General features: G+C 38.2%; 1 protein-coding gene across 3 annotated transcripts in view; it reads right to left on the bottom strand.

Annotated features, from left to right (window-relative positions):
* Positions 1-13,305, bottom strand: part of SLC4A4 (solute carrier family 4 member 4) — a 366,663-nt gene that overhangs the window by 63,210 nt on the left and 290,148 nt on the right. For all 3 annotated transcript variants that reach the window (XM_040237036.1, XM_040237034.1, XM_040237035.1), the window contains exon 15: positions 287-357. In XM_040237036.1, coding sequence (XP_040092970.1) covers positions 287-357 — 71 coding nt within the window. The remainder of the gene's footprint in view (positions 1-286; positions 358-13,305) is intronic.

Here is a 13,305-nt window from a genome sequence, read left to right as displayed (position 1 = left end):
CTTTCCCTTGTGAAAATATTTCAAGCTGATAATTAATGGATATAGCAGTCAAATTCCTGAGAAGATTTGAAAATTGTGTTATAGGAATAAATACTGAAGTTTGAAAGAAAAAAGGAAAAAAAACAGTTGATCAGAATGCAGAAAGTGTTTTTTCTTTCCCTACAATATCACTGACTATTAAATATGTGTTCAGACTAAGATTGCTGAATGGTAGGAAACATCATATAATGAATATTATAATTAGCATATACAATATGCAAATGATTTAAAATATTAAGTCACTTACCATGTCAGAAGACGAAACGGTTGGCAAATCTTCAGGAGCTAATGTGGTATCATTAGACACTGAGATATTAACTGTAAGAAAAACACCATTTTTCACTATAAAAATAAGATTAAAGTGACCCATATTCATAATTAGTAATTTTAAAAAGCAGGAAATGGCATTTAAAAAATGTCTTCAACAAAAACATAAAGGCATAATAAAATTTTCTTTATTATAACTGTATTTACCTTTCACCTAGATAAAATAACCAAAAATTTGGACACATCTTTTATGTTCTAATTTGATAAGAAAGAATGACAAATATTTAAGGAGATGGTATTGTAATTTGTTTAAGGTTTCCAAAAGAAAAAAAAAATCTCCTCTATTACAAAAACGCATTCAATATATTTTACCTAGTAGAAAAAAAATGACTGTTAATAAGTGAGGAAATTGGTTGATTATGGCTTCACATACAGTTAAATCTTATAAATTGAAGCTTTACTAGTTAAGAATCATCTGATTTTGGAACTGTGGAATTCATAGGAGGCAGCATATCTCTGCAAAATATGTGCAAACAAAAGAATAAATAGTAAATTATATATAATTTATTATAATGGGCATGTACATTTAATCTAATTTTAAGTTATCTTCATATAGTTTGACATCATTTGTGGAATTAATAAGATGTCACTTGCCTAACAACTTCTTGGGCTCCAAAATCACTGCAGATAGTGACTGCAGCCATGAAATTAAAAGACACTTGCTCTTTGGAAGAAAAGCTATGACAAACCTAGACAGCATATTAGAAAGCAGAAACATTCTTGCTGACAAAGGTTAAAGCTATGGTTTTTCCAGTAGTCATGTATGGATGTGAGAGTTGGACCATAAAGAAAGCTGAGCACCAAAGAATTGATGCTTTTGAACTGTGGTGTTGGAGAAGACTCCTGAGGGTCCCTCAGACTGCAAGGAGATGAAACCAGTCAATCCTAAAGGAAATCAACCCTAAATATTCATTGGAAGGACTGGTGCTGAACCTGAAGCTCCAATACTTCAGCCACCTAATGCAAAGAACTGACTCACTGGAAAAGACCCTGTTGCTGGGCAAGATTGAAGGCAAGAGGAGAAGGGGACAACAGAGGATGAGATGGTTATATGGCATTACCGACTTTTTGGACATGAGTTTGAGCAAGCTCTGGGAGTTGGTAATGGACAGGGAAGGCTGGTATGCTGCAGTCTCTGGGGTTACAAAGAGTTGGACATGACTGAGTGACTGAACTGAACTGAACTGTAGAAGAATGTAAATTATTTATTAAACCAACACTCCTCTTTGAAATATTTCATTGTTTTTTTTCCATATATGAGGCCAAAATTAAAATACAGTATTTCAAAATTATTCTATAAGATTTTTCTTTATCAGATAAGCCCTTTTCCTATTACACAGTTTTATGTATTAGAAAATATATTATTATGCAGAGACTATCTCTAATATATGGAAATATGAAAAAGCACATCAAGTTTTTGTTTTTGAGGATCACAAACCTCATTCAATATCCAAACTGCTAATTACTGTTTGGTCCCAGATCATTCCCACCCCCAACCCAGGCCCCAACATCTGTAACTTGTCCTCTTAGTTTGCCATGTTTTAGGTCTCACTTATATAAACTTTTTAGAGGAAACAAACAGGTTTATTTGACTGCTGAAAGTTAGAACATAAGAGCCCTGAAGGAAGGTAAAAAGGGGCATGCCCTATGCACTGTTTTTTCCCAGAATCTGCCTAGTCTGGCACTTAACTAACAGGAGCTCAAAAATATTTGTTGATTATTCAACCTTAAAAAAACCAAATCCTGCCAGTTTCAAAAACATGGACGAACCTGTAGGACATTATGGATGCTAAGTAACATAAGTCAGACATGGAAAGACAAAACTGCATGATACCATTTCTATGTGGAATCTTAAAAAAAAAAAAAAAGAAGTCAAACCCATAGAAACAGAATAGAGTGGTGTTTACCAGGACTTGGGGGTGAGAGAAATAGGGAGAGTTGGTAAAAGGGTACAAATTTCCAGTGGTAAGAGAACTAAGGTCTGAGGATCTGATTATAAGATGATGACTATAGTTGATAATACAATAAATACTACATGACTGAAATTTCCAAAGAGAGGATAACTTAAGTGTTCTCACCAAACACATATAAATATGTGAAGTAATGGATATGTTAATTAACTTAATGGAAATCCCTTCACAATGTATATGCATAATGAGATCATTGAGTTGTACACTTTATATATAATTTTGTCAGTTATACTTCAATAAAGGCTTCCCTGGTGGTGCTTGTGGTAAAGAATCTGCCCACCAATGAAGGAGACGCAAGAGACACAAGTTCAATCCCTGGGTTGGGAAGATCCCCTACAGTAAGAAATGGCAACCCACTCCACTATTCTTGCCTGAAAAATTTCATGGACAGAGGAGCCTGGTGGGCTACAGTCCATGAGATCGCAAAAGAGTCAGACACGACTGAACACACACACACACACAGACACACACACACACACACACTTCAATAAAGCTGAAAAAATATTTGTTTACTAACAATAAAAGAAGCTAAGAATGGGGTCATATAGTGACTCCAAATGAATGACAACAGACAAAGGCAAAAGAATTGAAATATGGAAAACAAATAAAAGGGAATAAAATACTTAGCTTCAGTCCAAGTTTTTCCTCAATCCATTCTGATCTTTGAAGGCTTTGGAATTGTTAAACTTTTAACTTAATTCTAGCTGCTGCCAGGGAGGGCTTCCCTACTTCATCAGTAAAACTAGCACACCTGCAGACTCAGTTTTCTCATTCTTAGTGTTTCATTACAGGTCACAGAAAGAATCAAAATAGGATAGAGGATGCTTGGCCCAAAGAACGAAGATGTTAGTAAATTATTATTATTAAAGCTGAGAAGTCTATTACTATTATGTTTTAAAAAGCTTCAAGTACATTTTCTTACATTATTCCATTTGTTTATTTTAAAACACAGAAGACACATGCAGCAGGTATACTTTTACACCTGCTTTAATGCCAGGTTTCTTGCCCAGGATTACACAGTCAACCAGAAGGAGAGCTGGTGCCAAAACCTTGTTCACCTTTTTTTTCCCCCACCTAGCATTTCTATTTATCAGAATCAAAATGATTTATGTTGGCCACTGAATTCAAGGTGGGGAAATTACAACTCACCCACATTAGATGGCTCTCTCTACCATAAACTGAAATGTCTGAGCTGTCTGAGCATCTGAAGAGAAATAGCATATGTGACCTCAAAGGGACTATTTAGCTGGTATTTGTGAAGCTGTCCTTTGTAAGCTAGATTCTTTAATGCAATTTTGTGAGTTTCCTGTCATAAGAGAGTGCAGGTCATTTTGTAACATACTTTCTACCTAAACTCAAGGAGTGAGGAGGAAGGAGGATGATATTCCAGGCTCCTTTTTTTGTGTGAAATAAATGACAGATAATAAAGACCATTGAGTTCCAATCTGAACTTTCAGTAATTGCTCTCCAGTTCTTGATATATGTCAATTTGCTCATCTAAATACCTTTTGTCTTTTTGGTTTTCCTCCAAGACAAGCTATGCACACTGGCTCCCCAAATCCCAAAAGACCAGTATCAAAACGATAGTAAGAATAATATACTCTTCCTATTTATTACAATAAGTAGTTGCTTCAAAAGAGAAGACTTTGAAATATATAAGCGAGCACTTCTACAAATACATATTGGCAAAATATGGTTGAGCCCATAAATAAGATTGAAAGTAAATTTCTGTAAGCTCACAGGCGAGAAAATGATCAATTCCAATTGGGAACTTGGTCTACAAGAGCACTTGATCACCACTTGGATCCAGACACATAAAATGCAAATATTTTGGCAACCAACTGCAGAATGATCTGTGCATACAGAATCTGTAATATCCTTAATTAGGATTCTGGAAAGGTGAAACAGAAAAGCCAAAACACTGTATTCTGTGTCTTCACTATTTGCTCAGCACCACGGCTTATGAAGCAAAGAACACTTTGCCCTAGGAACCTGGCTAATTTAGAATGAGCCAGTTATCACTGGGACAGTCTGTGTCCCATACTTGGTCTCAGGTAATTTACACAGGTTGGTCATTTTACGTTCCTTGGACTTTCACATCTTGATCCTCTTTTCTGTGTATCAAATGCTAACTGATTCTCTGGAATGGAGAAAGGAACATAGATAGTAACAGACATTTAAAAATGTGTCTGTCACACGGATGACCAACAGGTACATAAAAAGATGCTCAACACAGCTAATTATTAGAGAAAGGCAAATCAAAATTACAATGAGGTACCACCTCACACTGGTCAGAATGGCTGTTATTAAAAAATACTGGAGTGGGTTGCCATTTCCTACTCCAGGGGATCTTCCCAACCCAGGGATCAAACCTGCATCTCTGGCATCTTCTGCACTGGCAGGAGGATTCTTCACCATTAGTGCCATCTGGGAAGTCATTAAAAAGTCTACAAATAATAAATGATGGAGAGGAAAACCTTCCTACATTGTTGGTGGGAATGTCAATTGGCACAGACACTATGGAAAACAATTTGGAGGTTCCTCAAATAACTAAAAATAGAGTTGGCATATGACTATAGTCTCATTCCTGTGTCCATATCCAGTGAAGTGAAAGTCACTCAGTCCTGTCCAACTCTTTGCAACCCCATTGACTTTACAGTCCATAGTATTCTCCAGGCCAGAATACTGGAGTGAGTAGCCTTTCCCTTCTCCAGGGGATCTTCCCGACCCAGGGATTGAACCCAGGTCTCCCTCATTGCAGGCAGATCCTGTACCAACTGAGCTACCAGGGAAGCTGCACACATATCCAAACAAAACTATAATTCAAAAAGATACATGTACCCCAGTGTTGACTGCACCATTATCTACAAGACATGGAAAAACCTAAATGTCCATTGATGGATGAATAAAGAAAATGCGGTGCAATGGAATACTACTCAGCCATAAAAAGAATGAAATAATACCATTTGCTGCAATATGAATGAACCTAGAGATTATCAACCCTAAGTGAAGGAAATCAGGAAGAAGAAAGCAAATACCATATGATACCACTTATATGTGGCATCTAAAATATAACACAAATGAAATTATTTATAAAACAGAAACAAACGCAGACACAGAGAACACACTTGTGGTTACCAAGTGGGAGGGGAGAGTGGAGGAGGGAAGGACTGGGAGTTTGGGGATAGAAGATACAAACTATTGTACAGAGAATAGATAAGCAACAAGCTCCTCCTGCACAGCACAGGGAACTGTATTCAGTATTCTGTGATAAACCAAAATGGAAGATGCAAAAGAATGTGTGTGTGTGTGTGTGTGTGTGAATCACTTTGCTGTACAGTAGAAATTACCACACTATAAATCAACTATATATCAATAAAATATGTTGCATTTGAAAGGCACTTAGTAAATGTTAGTCAAATCTGAATTTGTATCTTCAGCCTAGCTTCTTAGGGGGGAACTGATTAACTTGCTCTGAATAAGAAAAAATTTAACAAGATTCTCCATGATAATGAAACTTTAATGCTGTATTGCATTCTATTTAAGCAATATCTTAAGGTAACAGAGTAACTGGAAAATAAGTACAGAATAAAACTGAGTAAGTTTCTTGCCTGCAAGGTAACAGAGTAACTGGAAAATAAGTACAGAATAAAACTGAGTAAGTTTCTTGCCTGCATGCCTGTATGGGTTCTGAAAAACTTGAGCACATGAGTGCCTCTTGATAACTCACATATTTATGGGTTAAGTGTCCAGATCAATAAAAGGGCAAATACGGATTTTCAAGGATGACAAAGTGAAGGAGGAAAACTTTGGGAGGAGTAACTTTTGGGAAATTATCTGTCATTATCCCAGCTTGAAGTCTTAAAATTAACAGAAAGTTTTTATTCACTATTTCTTGTTATTATCCTTTGTTTTCCTGTGTTAACTGAGCCTCATGCTTGAGATTTTCAAGGTCAATGGACAAGTTTAAGTTACGACGCTCTTTATTCCATGAACACTATTCACATACTCACTTATAATGTTGCCCTGGAGCTGAACTCCTATCTGGTATTAAGCTGGATATATTTAGCCACTACTTTCACGAAAACTTCTCTTCCATCCCCACCCATCTTTACATCTGCAATATACATAAGACATTATTCTGGGATACATTTTCCTAGTCTGGATTTTACACAAACTCAAAGCTAGAGAATTAGCCAGGTCTGGTGATTATCCAAATTCATTGCTTTTCCTTTTCTGATTCTTGCAAGTGTTATACAGATGCTACTGAAATATGTTAGGTCAGTTAAAGGAAATTAAAATGATGGGTCTTTCAAATGTCCATGGTTATCTCAAAAGACCATGTTACCATGAAAAACAAATTGTCAGCTGTGCTGGTAAAGTAGCATGGCAAATGCAAACCTAAGCAAGACTATACCAGAAGGCTCTGCCCTTCCTCTTCAACCCTCAGACCATAATTTAAATCTACTTTATCTAAAGAGGGAATAACATATAACAAAAGTCAAACTGCATATAATATGACACAGGTCATGGAAGATGTTAGGATTACCTTTTATGTCCTAATTTTCTTTTAATGGGCTAACTATGGGTGGCTCAGAGGTTAAAACATCTGCCTGCAATGCGGGAGACCCAGGTTCGATCCCTGGGTCGGGAAGATCCCCTGGAGAAGGAAATGGCACCCCACTCTAGTACTCTTACCTGGAGAATCCCATGGACAGAGGAGCCTGGTGGGCTGCAGTCCACGGGGTCGCAAAGAGTTGGACATAACTGAGCGACTTCACTTTATGAAGCACTTATATGCACGTGCACATGCTCAGCTGTGTCAGACTCTTTGCTACCCCAAGGACTATATCCCTCCAGGCTCCTCTGTCCAATGCTCAGTCGTGTTGGACTCTTTACCACCCCATGGACTACAGCCCACCAGGCTCCCTTGTCCACGAGATTCTCCAGGCAAGAATACTGGAGTGGGCTGCCATTTCCTCCCCAGGGGATCTTCCTGAATCAGGGATCAAACCTGCATTTCCTTCACTGACTGTAATATGGGACCACAGGAGACAGTGAGCCAGCAGTTCTTTTTTAATGGTTATGACACATAGGTGCATAGCATTTGCGAAGATAATAGAAAAATTATACACAAAAAAAATAGTAATAAATTCCACTCTAGAAAGAACTGTTTTAGAGCATTTGGAAACCTCCTCAAGCTGTAAATAAAACCAAAGTGTAGCAATGGAAGCCATGCTTACTACCATCACTTGGTCTGACAGTTTCATGCCATGGAAAAGGCCACATTTTACTTAGAAATACTAGACAGTAATGCACTGGGTGCCTGCGAGAGGTTTTATTCCTCTTCATCATTCATCCATTATTAAGCATGTTCTCCCTGGAACAGTCAACAGTGAATCAATAAAATATATCCCTTCTGTTAAGAGAAAAGTATCGCGTCTGTCCCCCTTGCGGCTATTTTTCTTGCCTATCTAATTTGCTTGTCATATTTAACAAGCCTTTTTTTCTCTCCAGATACAAAACCAACACCTGCTCAGAAAATTTATTTTGACCCTTTCCAAAACATTAACCATGCCCTTAGGTGTATAGTCAGTGCCACCCTTGACACATTAGGTAAATGAACACAGGTATTACAGTAGAAATTTATTTCTGAAGTCTAGGTCAAATGCATTTCTGACCTTATTCATTCTAAAGGTAATTAACACTATCTTAAAAGTAAATTTTATAAAAAGCAATGCGCACATGAGGGGCATGTGTTCTACTTCATTGCAAGTAGCACAATTCTTAAGCAATGAACTAGAGATTTAGTGAATTTTGTTGATGGCAGAAGGGGAAGGGAAAAAAAGGCAGAAGAAAGAAGAAAAGGAGTGGGGAAAAAAGGGAGTCAAGTCTACTTCCTGGTCCCTATTTACAGAATTCTAGCATTACATTTTTGAATAGATAGTTTCTTCTTAAAGGAACTAAACATCTCATCTCTGGGGCTTGAAAGCCTTTTTCTACGACTCTGTATAGTGTACAACACTTCTGTAGTCTTGAGATTCAGGGGAATGATAGTAAATGATCTAACTATGATGCACTGAACTTCTTAACATTTTTTCTAACAATTTTGCTACAATGTTTCATATTTATCTACAACAGTTCCTTGGTTTTTGTTTGTTTGTTGGTAAGCTTCCAGTGGAAGCCTGCTGCTGCTGCTGCTGCTGCTAAGTCACTTCAGTCGTGTCCGACTCTGTGCGACCCCATAAACGGGGGCCCACCGTCTCTGGGATTCTCCTGGAGAGAATGGGTTGCCATTTCCTTCTCCAATGCATGAAAATGAAAAGCGAAAGTGAAGTCGCTCAGTCATACCCGACTCTTAGGGACCCCATGGACTGCAGCCTACCAGGCTCCTCCGTCAGTCTTTTCCTAGGAAATTTCAGGGGAAGTTAAATGCTTGAATCGCTTTTAAAGAATACAACTAAAAGATTTAACTGCTGGGGCATCTTTTGTGGGATAATGGGAATGAGAAAAATAACAAAATTTTACTCAGTGTCTATTATGAGCCAAATAATTTTACATATACTATTTCATTTAATCCTTATAGTAACCTCTAAGAGTAGGTACAATTACTAACCCAGCTCACAGGTTATGAAACAAAGAGATTAGGAAATTAGCTTGGTCCAAGATCACACTGCTAACTAGAGCTAAAATTCAAACTCAGTTTTCCTTACTCCAACACACTTCTGGTTTACACTTTATCACACTAACAATTTTCTAAATTGGGATTTTGGTGACAAATAAAATACTATGAGTTGCCTTTCAACTGGATATGTTTCAGTTTTCACTTTGGCCTTTAAAAAAAAGTTTATTGGCGTAATAGCTGCTTTGCACTTCCCAAGTGGTGCTAGTGGCTAAGAACCCACCTGCTGGTTTAGGAGACATGAGATGTGGGTTTGATCCCTGGGTCAAGAAGATCCCCTGGAGGAGGGTACGGCAACCCACTCCAGTATTCTTGCCTGAAGAATCCCATGGAGAGTGGAGTCTGGCGGGCTACAGTCCATGGGGTTCCAAAGAGTCAGACATGACTGAAGCAACTTAGCAGCAGTAGCATAGTTGCTCTACAATGCGTTGTTTGTTTCTACTGTACAGCAAAATGAAACAACTATACATATACACACAGTCCCTCTGTTTTGGATTTTCTTCCCACTTAGCTCACTACAGAGCACTGAGTAGAGTTCCCTGAGCTATAGGTTAGGGAACTAACTTATAGGGTCTCATTAGATATCTATTTTATACATAGTATCAATCATGCATGTATGTCAATCCTAATCACCCAATTCATCCCACTTTGGGTTTTCTGAACCATCTGCTTCCTTATACACCTCTGCAATGTAACCATCAAGGCATAGTGGGAAATAGAATACCTATTACCTCTACATTAATTAATAACTATCATATTTCTAAGAAAAGTGAATGTAAGCACAAAAACCATGTGCTAAAAACCTGATGTATCCTATGGCTAACTTCCCTTTTAGCAACTGAAGACTGAGGTTCCCTAGTCTTTCAATATATGAGAAGCTGAGTATATGGCTTGGGTTTACTGAGCAGCAGATGGGAGCAGGAAGAAGGGAGGAAAAGGTGCCTTAAGAAATGGAAACTCAGGAAGTGATAAAGTTTTATGGAAGCAAGTGAGAACAAGAAAGATCAGGTAGGGAGGAGAAAGAGCTGTCTTCATGAAGCAACAGAAAAAAAAAACCCACAATGTTATTGTGGCCATGAAAATAGTTTTCTTAGTGATTAAATGACCCCGATTTCCTTTCCTGTAAAATCATTCCTCAGTTTGCAGGATCACGACTCCATCTGCGCAGTTGCTGGTTCATTGTTACAGGCTGTACCAGTGTTGAAAAACAAGTCATCCGCCAGTTTAAATATTATGGACTCATTGATTGAATTCTTTTACTAGGAGTGCATGTTGCGATGAAAGGCCAGTCTTCTGTTGCTTTTAGAACACTTACTCTAGCTGTACATGCAACCATATTATTCTCTCACTATTGGTTTTCAGTTTGTTGTCAAAGTACTAAATGTATTGTGGGTCTATGTATCTATGTGGGTCTTCTATCAAAAAGTATTAAGATTGTGAGAGAAATACACAATCATTAACCTTAAAAGTTTTGTAAAACATGAGATTGTCCTGGAAATGCATTTCCTTTTGTCCACACCAGAAACAGATTTCATCTGTGTGTGTGTGTGTATGTTACTCAGTTGTGTCCAAATCCTTGCAATCCCAGGAACTGTAGCCCGCCATACTCCTCTGTCCATGGGATTCTCCAGGAAAGAATACTAAAGTAGATTGCCATGCCCTTCTCCAGGGGATCATCCTGACCCAGGGATTGAACCCTGGTCTCCTGCATTAGCAGGCAGATTCTTGACTGTTTGAGCCACAGAGGAAGCCTATACTCCCCTCACATTTATGTACATATCTTCCATGAGTGCCACTTATCTGAATAACTCTAAAACTAAGGGGTGCAAGCAACAGTCTTGTTGCAGAATGAGCCAACTGTGCCACAACATTTGCTTAGAAGGGAAGATGATGAAGACTGGTTTGTTTGTCCTATTGTTCATACTTACAAACCCTAAATTTTTATAACAACACAATTATAATGGTTGTTAAATGGGTAACATTTAATTATTTATTAGAAACTGTCCTAAGTATTTTGCAATGCCTCATTTTTTTCCTTCAAAACAATTCTATCAGGTAGGCAGTATTATTAACCCCATTTTACACATGAGGAAGGTGAAACAAAGCTACCTTGGAGAAAGGAACTTGTCCAAAGTCATACACAGGGCCTTAGCCAAGCAGGACTTGAACACAAGATTTTCCGACTTCAAAATCCTGCTACCCTGCTTTACTGGTACCCCATAGAAGTAGCAGGAGTTGTCAGAATCCTTCCAAGACAAAAACTAGCTATTTAAGACAGGCTTGTTACACAACCGAGGGGAAACACGTCAAAGGAAGAATTATCACCATTTTAGCTAGCACTTGCTATACACGGATAAAATCGGTTCAAGCCTCAATACCAGAGTCTCAAGAAAACAGAGATCCTTTCTGAAAGGAAAATTACATGTAAAATCTTTGTTGTATTTTTCGCAGTGAAAATGCATTCAGGTATGTCTTCCTGGATCCAAATGACCTACTCCACCAGCATCCAATTAAAACAATACATGCAAGTTTTTCCATTAGCCTCAGGTCGGTGTGGGGCTGACACCAGGGAGATTTTTGTGGCAGGTGTGCTGACAAAGCCCTCATCTGGCTTTATGAACACTTCAAACCTCAAAACAGCTGGCAGTATTTTCTTTCCTCTAGAAATTCTTAACATACAATTACTCAGAATGCCTAAAAAAGTCAGCATACAGACTTTTCCACAAGTAAAGAGACATATAAATGCATAGAAATAAATAAGTAAAAGGGAAAGTCCAAAATCTCACTATTAAATATGTCTATGATCCAGTATTTTGCACATGTGTAGTTTAGATTTCACCTCAAAGTCTAGGATGCATGATTAAAAGAGGTCTTATCACCTCCTCTCCTAGGACGAGCTCTAAGACTTCTGTAATGGTAATGCACGCCTTCTGGGTTTCTCTGGGGAGCATACTTAATTGATTCTAATCATATTTATCATGTATTGTTTACTCTTTCTAAGCACTTTTTAAGTTCTGAAGTACTTCTAAACAGTGTACCTCTTAACGGTAATAGGCCTTTATGTCTATGCCTGAATCTTTAAATTTCCACTTTTTACTTGTTTCTCCTTGCTTTTAAGCATAGGGTTTATTTTAATGTGAATTGACTTTCCTTAAAAAGAGAAAAAGAAACCATAAGTGCAAAACCCAACAAGGCCCCATCTTCTCACCAGTGTCACTGACCAACCCATCTGTAGAGAGATGCTGCCCTTTTTCGTCTCTCAAGGTCTTGTAAGACTTCGCCACCAAAACGGTAGAGAACAATGCAGATACATCACCAAAATATCTGAGAGTCATAGGACACAGCCTGCACAGGCACTGAAACTCTTTATAGGATCTTGCTAAGTTTTAAAAAATTCATAAGCATTGTTCATTCTAGTCTATAATATAACCATGTCTGTTTTATTGTGACTAGTAAGTGGTTTTTCCTTAGAATCTATAGATAAAAGTGGCTATTACATGGATGAGTCCAACTTTTAATGGGCTTCCCTGATGCCTGAGGAGTTAAGAATCTGCCTGCAATGCAGGAGACCTGGGTTTGATCCATGGGTTGGGAAGATCCCCTGGAGGACGGAATGGCAACCCGCTCCAGTATTCTGGCCTGGAGAATTTCATGGACAGAGGAGCCTGGTGGGCTATATAGTCCACAGGGTCGCAAAGAGTCAAACACAACTGAGTAACTAACACTTCGACTCCGACTTGCCCTACTTAAGCCCAGGTGTACAAAACCCTCAAAACACTGCTGTGCTTCTGGAGCTACAGGATCTTACTCAAAAAAGCATGGTTCGTGCACTAATTTTTATTTTAAGCTAATGTAGCTAATGTTACAACCAAGGACCACTAGGACTATTAGCATTAATTGTCTGACACAAATGTTTACTCCTCATTCTACCGTGCTGTGCTTAGTCACTCAGTCATTTTTCACTATTTTGCAACCCCATAGACTGTAGCCCACCTGGCTCCTCTGTCCATGGGGATTCTCTAGGCCAGAATACTGGAGTGGGTTGCCACGCCCTCCTCCAGGGGATCTTCCCAACCCAGGGATCGAACCCAGGTCTCCTGCATTGCTGGCAGATTCTTTACCATCTGAGCTACCAGGAAAGCTTCATTTGACTAAAGCAGATGTTAAAGCAACTTAACCTGAAGTGATGCTTTTTTCCCAAATGCCTTCCATATTATAAAATATGATGAATTTTATAATTCCAAGAAAAGATTCAAAGAAAAATAATTCCAAGAAAAAATTCCAAAG

The sequence above is a fragment of the Oryx dammah genome, unplaced genomic scaffold (assembly GCF_014754425.2).
Source record: "Oryx dammah isolate SB20612 unplaced genomic scaffold, SCBI_Odam_1.1 HiC_scaffold_3, whole genome shotgun sequence".
NCBI lineage: Eukaryota > Metazoa > Chordata > Mammalia > Artiodactyla > Bovidae > Oryx > Oryx dammah.
Note: the sequence above shows the minus strand (reverse complement) of the source record. Positions and strands in the feature narration are given on the sequence as shown.